The sequence below is a fragment of the Ascidiella aspersa genome, chromosome 3, assembly GCF_963924565.1.
Source record: "Ascidiella aspersa chromosome 3, kaAscAspe10.2, whole genome shotgun sequence".
Lineage (NCBI taxonomy): Eukaryota > Metazoa > Chordata > Ascidiacea > Phlebobranchia > Ascidiidae > Ascidiella > Ascidiella aspersa.
Genome location: NC_139449.1, coordinates 6,989,774 through 7,002,726, shown reverse-complemented (window position 1 = coordinate 7,002,726; position 12,953 = coordinate 6,989,774). Strand labels below are relative to the sequence as shown.

At 34.8% G+C, this 12,953-nt stretch overlaps 1 protein-coding gene across 1 annotated transcript; it reads left to right on the top strand.

The window, feature by feature from the left end:
- Positions 1-175: 175 nt before the first annotated feature.
- Positions 176-2,425, top strand: LOC146158976 (uncharacterized). The gene is made up of 3 exons (XM_083385633.1): positions 176-384; positions 1,224-1,361; positions 1,821-2,425. Exons 1-3 carry the CDS (start codon positions 230-232, stop codon positions 2,074-2,076), a joined length of 549 nt encoding a protein of 182 aa, XP_083241759.1. The 5' UTR covers positions 176-229; the 3' UTR covers positions 2,077-2,425.
- Positions 2,426-12,953: the final 10,528 nt, after the last annotated feature.

Genomic DNA, 12,953 nt, shown 5'->3' with positions numbered 1-12,953 from the left:
GACGAATACCGATACTGCCACTTGGCACCGGGTATCGGCTTCGATCCTATATTATCGGACACACCTACATGCATTCCTATAATTTATTGAGACGTGCTACTATAAAAGTTTGCAATACCTCGAAGGACAATTATTTCCGAATCACGAAAGCCTAATTTTACTCAAATAGGCTACCTTTTTTGCAAAGGTAAAAATAGAGGTTGTATTTTGAAAACATAATTCGTTCCAAATGGGTCGTTTCTCTCATTGCCCGGGTGTGTCGTATTTCGACGACTTCATGAGAAGGAGTTCTTCCGGGTTGGATCTCCGCCCAGACGAGCTGGTTTCCCGGATGCTGGATCTACTGGAGGACACGACCATCTCTAAGGAGGAGCACGACTGGTGGTAAGTGGAAAAGATACTTTCAAACAGGGCTTCAGGGTCGGACTCGGGACTCGAGTGAAACCGCATATAACTACCCAAGTCCAGAGTCCAAGTACCAAATTTTGAAAACTGAGTACCAAATTACATAACTGATATTACCGACAACTGACATTGTAAAGGCGTAATAGCGCATGGTAGATACTTTCCAACTATGTATTGTGAGTGAATGATGACACCCCTATAGCCTAAGTGGACTGAATATACACCGTATTCAGTCACGTTAATTGGCGGAATGCAGGTTGTAGAATCTAAGCCGGACTCGGGACTCAACGAAATCGCCCATTTGGCCGGAGTAGCATTAGGTACCCGGGTTTATTTTTTGAGCCAGAGTCGGAGTCGGGTTATTTTTAACCGACTCCGCAGCCCTGGTTTCCAGTTCCACAATCATTGTGGAGTCCCACTAATGATAAATATACAACGGGTTTTAGAAGACAGTTCTTGTATCTTTGTTGGTATGCTTTTTAGCAAAGTTATTTGAACGGGAAAAAAAGGTGAACGGCGCATTGCGAACATTTTACCATTTTTGATGCAGCAATGTTTAACCAGCTATTCGTCTGACAATTTAACAATTCACTATTTAGCTTTTTCGACTTTTTTACATAACCATAACATCAGGTTCTGTAAAAACATACCGAAAAGTAGTTGGGGATAAGGTTTATTTACTTAAACACATCCCATTTCACTTCTTGCACAACCAACTAGGACAGATGCCCAAACGCTTCTTCGTCCATTACAGTGAATGAACCATTTAGTTAAGATTAAAAAGTGTCGAACTGAAATCCTTGAAATCTTGTCTATAGGTGCCGCATATTGGAGGTGTTGGGTTCTAGCATGGATAACCACGAGTGGGAAACCAGCCAAGATTTTTTCTTCACTCTACTGAAATCACTTGATCGGAAAGAGATTTACGTCGGTGATGACATCACACAAATGTCGAGGTAGGTAATTACGATAAATTGGAATGATTTTTTCGTCTGTAATATACATATATACTTGGATGGGTTTAGGCTGTGAACCACCCATTTAGATACGCGAAATTCAAGAGGTATAATGTACTGTAAAGCATATTTCGTCTCAAAGTGTGTATACAGTTTCGTATTTAAATACAAATTTCGTATTTAAATTCCGTATTGAACTACAATCTAACTAAACATATATGCCAGCTAATTAATTATATCGACATAATTTATATTTTTTAAAGTATCGGCAACAACTTATGACATCTTCAGTATAAAATAAAGTGAACATAAAATCGATTAACCCACAAATTAAATTAATGCCGAGCAAAAAAAAACACAAACCAAAAAAAAAAAAATTAAAAAAAAAAAAAAAAAATTAAAAAATATATATTTGTATACATGATTTGAAATAAAAAAAACGTTGTGTATTCACCGAAGGCACTTCTTCGAGAACGCAGCGGCGCCCAAGCGTTCGGCGAGTAGCGAATCGGCAGCAGTAAGACTGGGAGCCGGGGAGCGGCAGCACGCACAAGCTGTAGTGGCCCGCGTCTTCTTCTGTCGCCAATACTACCTCACCGGTCGCTGTCAGCTGGGCGGAGACTGCTCGCTCGAACACTGCTGCCATGCCTGCCTGAAGAAGACCGGACGCCGGTACCGACACACCGTGCACGAGTGCGACGTCCTGATTTTGTGAGGACGCAAGCAATTCTGTTTCCCGCTCAAACGTGCAAACCGGCATTGTAATGCCTAGTCAAGGACTTGGTTAAGTCTATTTAAATCAACGTTTTTAAATTATTTGACTTTACTTAAGTCTTTTGGGTAAAATAAATTGAATAGACGTAAGTCTTTTGGACAAAGGACATGCCTTGACATAACGCTTTTGAACAAATGACTTGACTTGACTTAAGTCACCGTTTTTAAATGACTTGACGTGAGAAGTCTTTCGGGCCGCCACACCGTGCAATGAGCGAACAGTGTTCCCGCTCAAACGCGCAAATTCTGATGTCTCCTTCTCCAATATGTTACAGTTGTATTGAAAAACACGTCATGCAAGTTGACTCAAGAAACCTGCTGTTTTCGGTCGAACAAATGTGAAACTCAAATAAAGTCAAAATATATACATTTAGGTAAAAATCGCCAAAGCGTTTGTTTTCAATTACCGTAAACTACTTGGGGATTTTTTTTGTGGGACTCCGACTTTAGGCGAATGTATATAAAACTGTAGTTAACTGTTGGTAATTACCAACAAACGTAACTTATGTAGTGCTTCCTTTCCGCTTTAAAAATTCCTTACCGCTGCAGTCTTCTTATTTCTTAATTCTTTTTAACTTCGAAAATCTTTAGACCTATGTTGTTTTACTAGCAATTAATTTTTCTAAATTAACTTTTCTTTATCCAATTGCCAATAATTCATCTTTAATGAGCAACTGGACTCGGTGGTAATAAAGTCTTTTCGCTATCCATGTGCTATTTTTGTGTTCCTATAGGTTTTCAATGTTCTCAAGTTGCAGAAAAATAAACTGAATCCGAATCTGAATCGAAATCTGATCAAAACGTTGGCGTATGAAATTTCATAGAAGGAAACATGACCGAGAGGCTCGCAAAAGCCATTGAATAAATTCCCAACTTGTCAAATCCATGGATTGGGTCCATTAAACTGACTCCTGTGCGACCGCAGAACTGTTACCTAAATCGAGCTTGGTGCTGTTTAACGCTTGAGGAAGGGGGTGTTTGCTGTTTACGATTTTACATTTTATTTGTTTTTCTTTCCTGGCTACTGTTGTGCTTGCGAGTTTGTAAAGGTCTCCCAAGAGTTTTGTCGTTTTAGAGATTTAAGTTAACAAATTGGAAAATTGCATCGTAATGTTACCAACATATTCTTTTGGGAATTTGGAAGTTGGCTCTTATCGTCAGGTGATTTTTGAAGTTTAATTACACTTTATTAATCAAATGAACTTTTTGTCATAAATACCAACATATACAGCTTTATATCACCTCAGGGCTAAAATATATGCTTAGTATTTGAAACGCCTAGGCCAGTGTTTCGTAACCTTTGTTGACTTGCGGCACCCTTGCTCGTATTTTTGCTGAGAACTGTGCGAAATACCTGTGCAACAAAGTTGAAACCTTGTAATTATTGGCACTTTGATCGTACGCAAAAAATTGTACCAAGAAGCTTACCAATAGAGAAAAAAATTGGAATCTTAAAGGATTTGAATTATCTCTCGGCACCCTTGAGCGTAAAAATGGCACCCTAGAGTGCCGCGGCACCCCGGTTGAGAACCACTGGCCTAGGATGTTGGCCTACTGCCTTGTCCACTTTTAGCTTGTGATTACCGTGTGCTTTTACTTTCTTGATATTATTCCTACCTTTTTGTTTTCGTTGTCGCTGTGATTATAATTCTATCCTGATGGCTTGGTCTGTTCTGTGGTTTCAGTTCACAGTAGCACAGAAGCTTAGTAAGCGAAATACACTGCAGTTAGCACAATGTTAAACATCCTTTTTTTAACATGGATTATAATAAGAGCTGGCTTGGTTTATGAAAATAAACATATAGAGTGTCTTAACAAGCGTGCTACAAAATGAATAATCGAATGCCCGAAGATTCAAAATTATCTTCGCACGTTAAAGTATCCATGCAAACTGTAAAGTAATAGGCTACACATCAACTATGCCTTATTGACTTACGGCGTTGGTAATGAAACTTGGTTCTATAGAAACACAGGGCAATCCAAATTTGTAAAGCAGTTTTAAAGATTTCTATAAATAAATCCTTTAAAATTGTTTTTAGTAGGCCTTCTATTAAATGGCAAAATAAAGCCATACAGTAAAATGACTGTTGGAAAGTAGGCTATTAAGCGGATTAGGGGGAGTCTTGAGAGTTAAGTTTATTTTATATGGTAAATCTAGATATAGATAACCCTTTAATTTATTTTTTTAAAGTATGCTTCTGATATAGATATAGATACATACAACATCAATTTGCCAGTGTATTGTAGAGTCAAAATCTCTTTGTTTTGAATGTTCTTGTCAGAAGTTATGAATTTATATAGGGAAACCCCCTTACTACATGTGAGGGTAATGATGCATAACGAACGATTGTAGAACACATTTAGAACACCCGATCCGACTCGTTTGGGTCGCTTCAAGCCGTCTTATAATTTCACTTCTTCGGCCTTAAAGCAGTCCCGTGGATGTCCACTGACCCACTGGTGGGTAAACTTGCCTGCTTTATGCCAACAGCTTATTCCACTCGGTTCATAGCACTCACGAATCTTCGTGAATGTGATTTACTGGCAAGCGGCTATAGAGAAACGCAATATTTTGCTTTTTTATTACACAAAGGTAACGATTTCACCCGAGAATGATGCAAAGATGAACTACTTAAGTAATAACGAATAAAAACAGCAAAAATATATTTAGTTTACGAATAACTAGGAAATACGAAAATGTAAAATTTTTAATATTTTTTTTAAAACTTATACTCTCGTATAAGGGGACTCCCCATTGTAGCGACCGTAACACTAAAAAACTTCAATTCAGCTTAAAAAGTTGTCTTTCTGTCAGCACGGTTTTAAAAATTATGAAAAAAGGCAAAAAGTAATTACCTGATCAGTTAACATTTCCTGTCAGCTATGTTTTAGTCATGATAAAGTGTATTATATTCGGCCCTGAGGGTGTCATGTAGCCTGCAGAGCCACTGCTTGTACAAGTAGCTTTCCCTGTTATTGCATTGCAGCAATAATATATTGTTGAAAATGTTAGGCGCAATCTAACCTATAGAAGATGGTTGCTTACTAGTCTTTACTACCGTTTTGGGCAGCCTAACGTATAGTAAAGGGCTTTGTTACTCAAATAACGCTATACCTGCAGAACGAGTCTGTGACCCGACTACCGCTAACATTCGGTCACATTTTTATTAGTATTTAACTGTTTTCACTAGTCTGGACCTATCACTTATCAAGAAACGCAGCCGTTTAAGCAATCATTTTTTGTGGCTTGTCTAGTTGCCCAGGTCTAAACATGTAGCGAGCCAACATATTTGTAATTATAACTTGTGCGCTGTGCGTAAATAGACCAAATCTTAGTTTAAAACTGTCCTGGCATATTTCGTTTTCCCCCGAACCAAAGTCAGCAACTGACTAGCTTACCCGCCATCGCCCTTGTCCCGTATGGAAAATATGACAGATTTTGATGAAATCGTGCGATTGCACTGCCAGAAAATTTGGGGTGACCTGATGCAACTAAGGTCAAAACTGCACCCGCCAATATAATTTGTTGAAAAACTGCTATTATGCTATTATATTCATTTTCAAGGGTTGAAGGTCTAGTCCAGTGTTTCTTAACCTTTTGACTTGGTGGCACACCTATATGAAAACGTGGCGGCGCACCTTGTGAGCGAAGCGAGCGAGAATTTTTTTAGGTGTACCCGGTATTTCTCTTACTGCAATTTTTCAAATATTGTTTAATAGTTGCATATCTTTAAAGGGACTCCAGTGTTTAAGACTGAAAACGCCGGGCGCACCGGTTGAGAAACGCTGGTCTAGTCTGTTAAAAATAATTGTGGGTGCACTTGTCATACTTTCCATGATGGACTCTTGTGCTATAATATAGTTTAACACAGCTACTGGAAATACACCCAACCATACACAACAATTATATTGCAATACTTGCGAGACATGTTCTTGCTGCACTGTGAACTGTATTTATTAAAAGCAGAGCTATGCTGAATTTTTTAAATTTACATATTTTCAAGAACCTGACTATCGCTACACTGACAATATGCACTTTAAAACACTGAGGCAGTTTCTTCCGTTTTGATCTTTTTTGTGTTGGCTCATGGACTGCCTCCTTAAACGACTCTTGATAACTTTCACATTCACTGTAATGTTTTAAAAAATGGTGTGCTTACACTGTAATGTTTAAAAAAAATGGTGTGCTTGTAATGTTTTAAAAAATGGTGTGCTTAGGAGTATTTTTTTACTTTTGCTCATTGTAGCATCATAGTGCCACCGTGCTATACATCCCCCAAAATCTATACTGCATTAAACTGTTTATGTCCCAAATGCTGTGCATACTATCGTATGTTGAGCTGTGTGACTTATAAATGCTACAAAGTAAATTTTTATTAAATGAAACTATAAACTTTTTGCACTAAACGTCTAATTATTAGTATTAAGTGTTTTATGACAAAAACTCTGTGATATAATTCGCTTCATGTGCTGGGCCTTTAAAAGCTCTTGAAAGAGCATTTTGGGCAGCGACAAAAAAGTTTGTAGGCCACTGCTTAAAGAACATTGTACCCAAGTTGGAAAGTTTGCCTTATCTTATGCAGTTGCACTTTGTGCATTTTATGGAAATTTACTGTGGAATCAGATTAACTCCACAATCACAATATATATAACCCCTAGTACAGTTTTCAGTTGAACTTTATCTAAACTAGACAAATTGCATTTGTAAGGTTATTACAGCCTATTCTGTTCTCCAGGACAGGTGCACACCCAAATTAGTAAATTATAGAAAAAGATTTAGTTGTGGTTGGATTCAGAACTTTAATAAACATTAAACCAGGGGTGTCCAACTCAAACATGCCAAATTTTTATCTTATAACTTCTTCCCTTGCCAAAGCGTGCCAATTTTTATCTTATAACTTCTTCCCGTGCCAAAGTATCGTAACCGAACCAATTCTTTTTAATCATAAAAGCGCTTTTTTACCAATAATCAGAACGTTTATTTAAACTTGAAAATAACTATCTAGTAGAAAGGCGCATCCCTACATCAAAGTGTCTCTCGGTGAGCTGACTTTTGTTTCTTTACACCAAGCTATATAATATTATGTGAATGCTAGCCTCCACACAGTATAATGTTACTATATCAAAAGTAATTGTTGGTTGTCGTGATTGCCGCGATTGTTTTATATTGTGAACAAACAATGGCAATTGGTTGTATAACAAACTTAATATTTTCTGAAAATTGGCTCTATAACAAATTGAGCTTTTTTGTCAATTGGCTAAATAACAATTTTAGTGTTTTTTGGGCAGGGCTTGCGTGCCATTTTTTATTAGGTCACGTGCCACATTTGGCCTGAGTGCCACTTGCTGGACACCCCTGCATTAAACCTTGGCCCAACTGAAAATTTGATGCCACTCACCTGAGGTCTTGACCAAATGTGCCATGAAATGCTGACTGAAAACAACACATTTAACGGTTACTAATACTAGCAATTTAGTAGAGTCAGAGCTTAATTATTCACGATATACTTTTAAAAAGGCAATACAGCATTCAACCGCAAAACTATTTGCTAACATTTATATTAATATCATGAAATTAAAACAAATATTCAACATTATAAACAACTGCCATTTCAAAAAGTTGTATAAATTGTAGTACATAACTACCAACAAAAAATATCATAACAGAAACACCTGGTTGTTGCCCAAACTTAATTTTTTGTTTATTTAATGAGTGCGGTGCAACACAATGAGCTCTTTACAAAGGGGGGGAACTGTTGTATTGTATTTAAGTTTTGCTACAACTGATCTGGTTAATCAGCTGAATATGATGCTGAAAAGAACATGTTACTATTTGCCATTAATATCTTATTATCACTGGGTAAAGTAACCTTTGTTAACCTCGAGTAACCCCACGCAAATATTATTATTAGGCGAAGGTTAACAGCAAATAATTAGAAAAACGCTGGTGTCGCAGTACATGGCTACCTTTATAGCAAGTACAGTAATTGTTTCGCCACTGCTACAGACCTTTATTCAAACTTGCCACTTGCGTATGTACAATTAGGAGCAACTCTTTGCACTCCAAACTCAACCTATACTTCAAGCTAAAAACTATATTGGTTCCAACCATTAAATACAGCAAAATTAGATACAATATAAGCTTAAAGATTCTCTATTAAATATTGAATATCCCTATGTTTAACCCACTCTTCAGCTAAGCATAATGGGTGCAACAAATTCAGTCTGCAATTTCATTAATATTTTAAATTGCGTATGTACAATTGAGGCAATTTTTTGCTGTAAAACTTGAACTATATTGGTTTCAACAATCCAAAACAGCGAAATTAGATACAATATAAATTTGGATTTGAATCTTAAGATCCTTTATTAAATATTGAATATCCCTTTGTTTAACCAACTGTTCAGATAATCGTAATAGGTGCAACAAATGTCCATCAGCAATTTCATTAATATTTTAAATATACTAAAATTAAACAAATTATTATAAGAATGATTAGTATTTGATTACATTCCATAGGATTTAATACATTTTTTTGTATTAGTTATATGTAGGGCGATTACTTTTTGATAAAATGTCCATTACAAATCAGTTATTTTTTCGGGTTTACAGATCTCTTTAATGCATAGGTGATATTTTAGTTATATCTAAATAACAAACAGCTATGAAAATGCCTCAGAAAAACAAGACGCTGGTTATTTTAGAAAAATGTTGTTGGAAATATCTCTTATTGCAAGACAGAATCACAATTATGTTTAATGTTACTTTATACCACTGGATTCTAAATAAAAAATTATATGTAATTTTTTGTACTGACAATATTTGAGACTACTAAATTATTTTCCCTGGATTTTTACACATTATCAGCAAAGATGTACAGTGTACTTTATACTTATTTCTTATCGATAGATAACTTTAAGTATTTCAACCAGCACTTCTGCTAAACTATGTATTGTCCTTCAAACTTCATGAGCATTTTAAGGCATTTTGCTAATAAAGTGTATCTGTACTGGTACAACATTCTCGATTACTAGATAATATAGGTATTTTGGAGTTCTAACAACCTGTTTATATTTGTGTCATTAATTGGAAAATACCAATCAAATTTTAACTACACTTCTGTTTTAATTTATACATATTTTTAATAAACAAATCCTATTAGAATGTTGACTAAAAAAAACAACATGACTAGGCATTTGTTTAAAGAATTGCTTTGCCTGTATTAAAATTGGGGTTTGAAGGCATAGATTTAAACAAAAAAATCAGCTTCCAGACATTTTGTTAGATAACAGGAATCCTAGTTCATTTTTTTAGCTTTAGGAAAAATTAATTACAAATTGGTTACTTGCTTAAATCCTATAGATGACATGTGGAACAGTTTAACATTAGTTTTTTAATCAGGATTGTTTTTCTTTAATTTGTTTTTTAGATTTCAGCAATAGTCTATCAAAATGTACAGTTGCTTTTCTCTGAAAAGAATGATACCAAATGATAAACATGCTATTATTATACTACATGTTATAAAAAAACAGATGAGATGAATATTGAGGATACATCATTGTAAAAGAATTGATAGATCAATTGAAACAGGTATTTTAAAATTAAAATGACAAATTTCATATTTCATAAAACAGGGAATTTCAGTGTTGACTAAAATAAAGCAAATGGTATTTTCAAACTACCTATTCTGTTTATAAATTTACATATACATTCAATGGGTATCTTACAGTCCTACAGTTTGTTGTAACTTAGTAACGGTAAGAGGGATTTTGCTACGACTAGCACTTGAACTATTTATTTTACAGTTTTAGTCAGATATTGAAACCTTTGCACACTATATACTTTGATATTTACTGTCAGATATTAACAACTTATGTATATATATACACAGAGCTACTTTCCAAAGTCAACTACACAAAGACAACTGCTTGTAAGTTAAACACAACAGGATTTTCAACACTAATGTTGCTTGATTAAAGATTTACTCAAACGTTCCAAGAATGCTACATAGTTCTCTATGGGCTTTGATTTTGTTTAAAGCCAACTACAACCTCTAGTTTGTGTTCCAAACTCATTGGCCAATTTGTTAAAAAAACTAATTTGTTTAAAACCGCCATAATTTGTCACTCCTATTACAAGTGCAAGTATGTTTAGTTATGCGTTTGTTTTTATACATTGTTTTTCATTTTTGCTACATGACGTTAATTAATTAAAATTTCCAATAGTGCATGATGTTTTTAAGGGGTTAAATAGCAATTGTACGAATTCGTTAACGGTTTGTTAAGTTGAACAAAGGTTAACCACCACTTATTTACCCCGATATCCCTATTCCAAACGACACTTTAACCTAACCCTTAGTTTGATAAACAAACAGACCAGTGCCCAATCGTTCCATTGCTCTCTAAGCTAAATATTTTGATGTTTTGATTTCAATGTAAGGGTATTCCGGTTGGCCACGGTCTACTCCGTCGTAGGATTACATTTGGGTTTCATAAAAACGTTATTTTATTGCTATTTTGCGCTAATGGTGCTTATTCTCGTTACGCTTTTCTATTACGCTGTGTAATAATAATCTCATCTGTCATTAGTATATGTTTTTCTACTTAGATTTGTGACTCTTACTCACTAATTGGCTCACACTTTTGTTAAGAATTGCAACTTTCTTTTCGTCAATTTAGAACAAACTACTATGCCATGTAAAAGTATCTGTTTTGTGTTGCTTTTGGGTAATATTGTTTATTTTTTCCGTATTTGTCTGTGTTTTTAACGTTCTACTCTGAAATGGTAAGAAACAGTTATCAATGTAGGGCGGCCTTCTTTTTAACATTGTTTTGAATATGCTTCTGTGCAAAAAAACAAATACTTTTGACCGTAGTCATTAACTTGATCGATTAATATTGTCATAAATCGTCATCTCCTGCGTAGTATAACTTGCCAAGAGTAAAATTTGATTGTGCCTAATAATATGAAATAAACAAAACAGTTGTTAATAAAATACGATTTTAATGCTGTTACCAAGTTATTTAGAAATGTAGTGCTAGTTAAATCAAGAAAACTATTACGTGGTAAATAACGTGTTATTACAAAATATTACTAAATAACGTGGTATTACAAAAAAACTAAAATTTAAGTGCACTTTATCATAGAAATACATTGTTGAGGAAAAAACAGCTCCATGTTGTGTAGTGTAGTGATCTTGTGACCTTGTGGGCAACAATTAAGTTGTGCGAGCCAAGTTTAAAAACGACTTCGATAACTTATTGTTATCTAATTCACTTTTAATAAAAGCAAAGAATTCAGTGTAAAGCAGGTTTAGTCACGTTCTTTTAAAATATAGTGTTAAAAATTTAACATATCACATATTTTTTCCGCTTTTGTTTAACGTACACGATGGAAAAATTTCATCACTCTACATCTATGCCTATTAATTTGGATATTTGCACTGGTGTTTTACCAATTTTTATTAAGAATGGTTTAATCTTGTTTTGAAACAAATCCGGTCAGCTGGGTTGTGGTGTTTTAGTGCAGACGACGTTTAATTCGCCTTTGCAAATTGTACAAACGACCTTGTTATTGCGGTGAATTCTATCGCCACCTTGCGGATTACATAATTCTGCGATTTCGTCAATTTATATAAAATATTTTAGTGGAATTTTATGCCTAAGCTCCAACAGATATAATTAGGACAGATGTACAACGTCCTAAAATATCGAAGTTTTTATCGATTAGGCCTAAATTTTACCTCAAAAATATTCTAAGGTTCCGTTTTATAACAAAAAATATTGTAAGGTTTTATAACAACAGGAGCCTAAAATGTATAGCTCTGCTGTATTGCTTGGTTTGTCTCGACATTTTTTTTTAAATAAGATAATCTAAGTGTTACATTAGTGGAAAAAATGATTGAGATGAACTATCACAAGAGATACAAACATTTTGAGACCGAGATAAACACTTAATTAGTATTAACGTGTTCGCTTTACAATGGACATATAATATTTTAATCTCAATATCCAATTCTTGAATCGTGATACAGATTGTAAGTTTAGTTTATTGCATTAAAAACGGCCCGAACAATTAAGGTCATTTCATTTGATTCACTATTAAAGGGTTGAATATTTACTTCGCAAACGTGACAAACATTTAAAAATCGACGCATTGTTTTCACGATCGAAATATAGATTCCGAGTTTAAATCATTTACTTCCGAAACGAGAGAAACATTTCAATATCGACATTGATCGGAAAACAGATTTCGTGTTTGACTCATTTCCTTTGGAAAGTAGATGGACATTTCAAGATCGACACTGATCGGAATATAAGTTTTGATATCCACCTATTAACTTCATAATCGAAATACAGATTTCGTGTTTGACTTATTTCCTTCAGAAACTTGATGGATATTTCAAGATCGACACTGATCGGAATATAAGCTTCGATATCGACTTAGTAACTTCGCGATCGAAATACAGATTTCGTGTTTGACTTATTTACTTCAGAAACTAGATGGACATTTCAAGATCGACACTGATCGGGATATAAGCTTTGATATCCACCTATTAACTTCATAATCGAAATACAGATTTCGTGTTTGACTTATTTCCTTCAGAAACTTGATGGATATTTCAAGATCGACACTGATCGGAATATAAGCTTCGATATCGACTTAGTAACTTCGCGATCGAAATGCAGATTTTGTGTTTGACTCATTTACTTCCGAAATGAGACTAACATTTCAAGATCGACACTGATCGGAATATAAGTTTTGATATTCACCTATTAACTTCATAATCGAAATACAGATTACGAGTTTGTGCCATC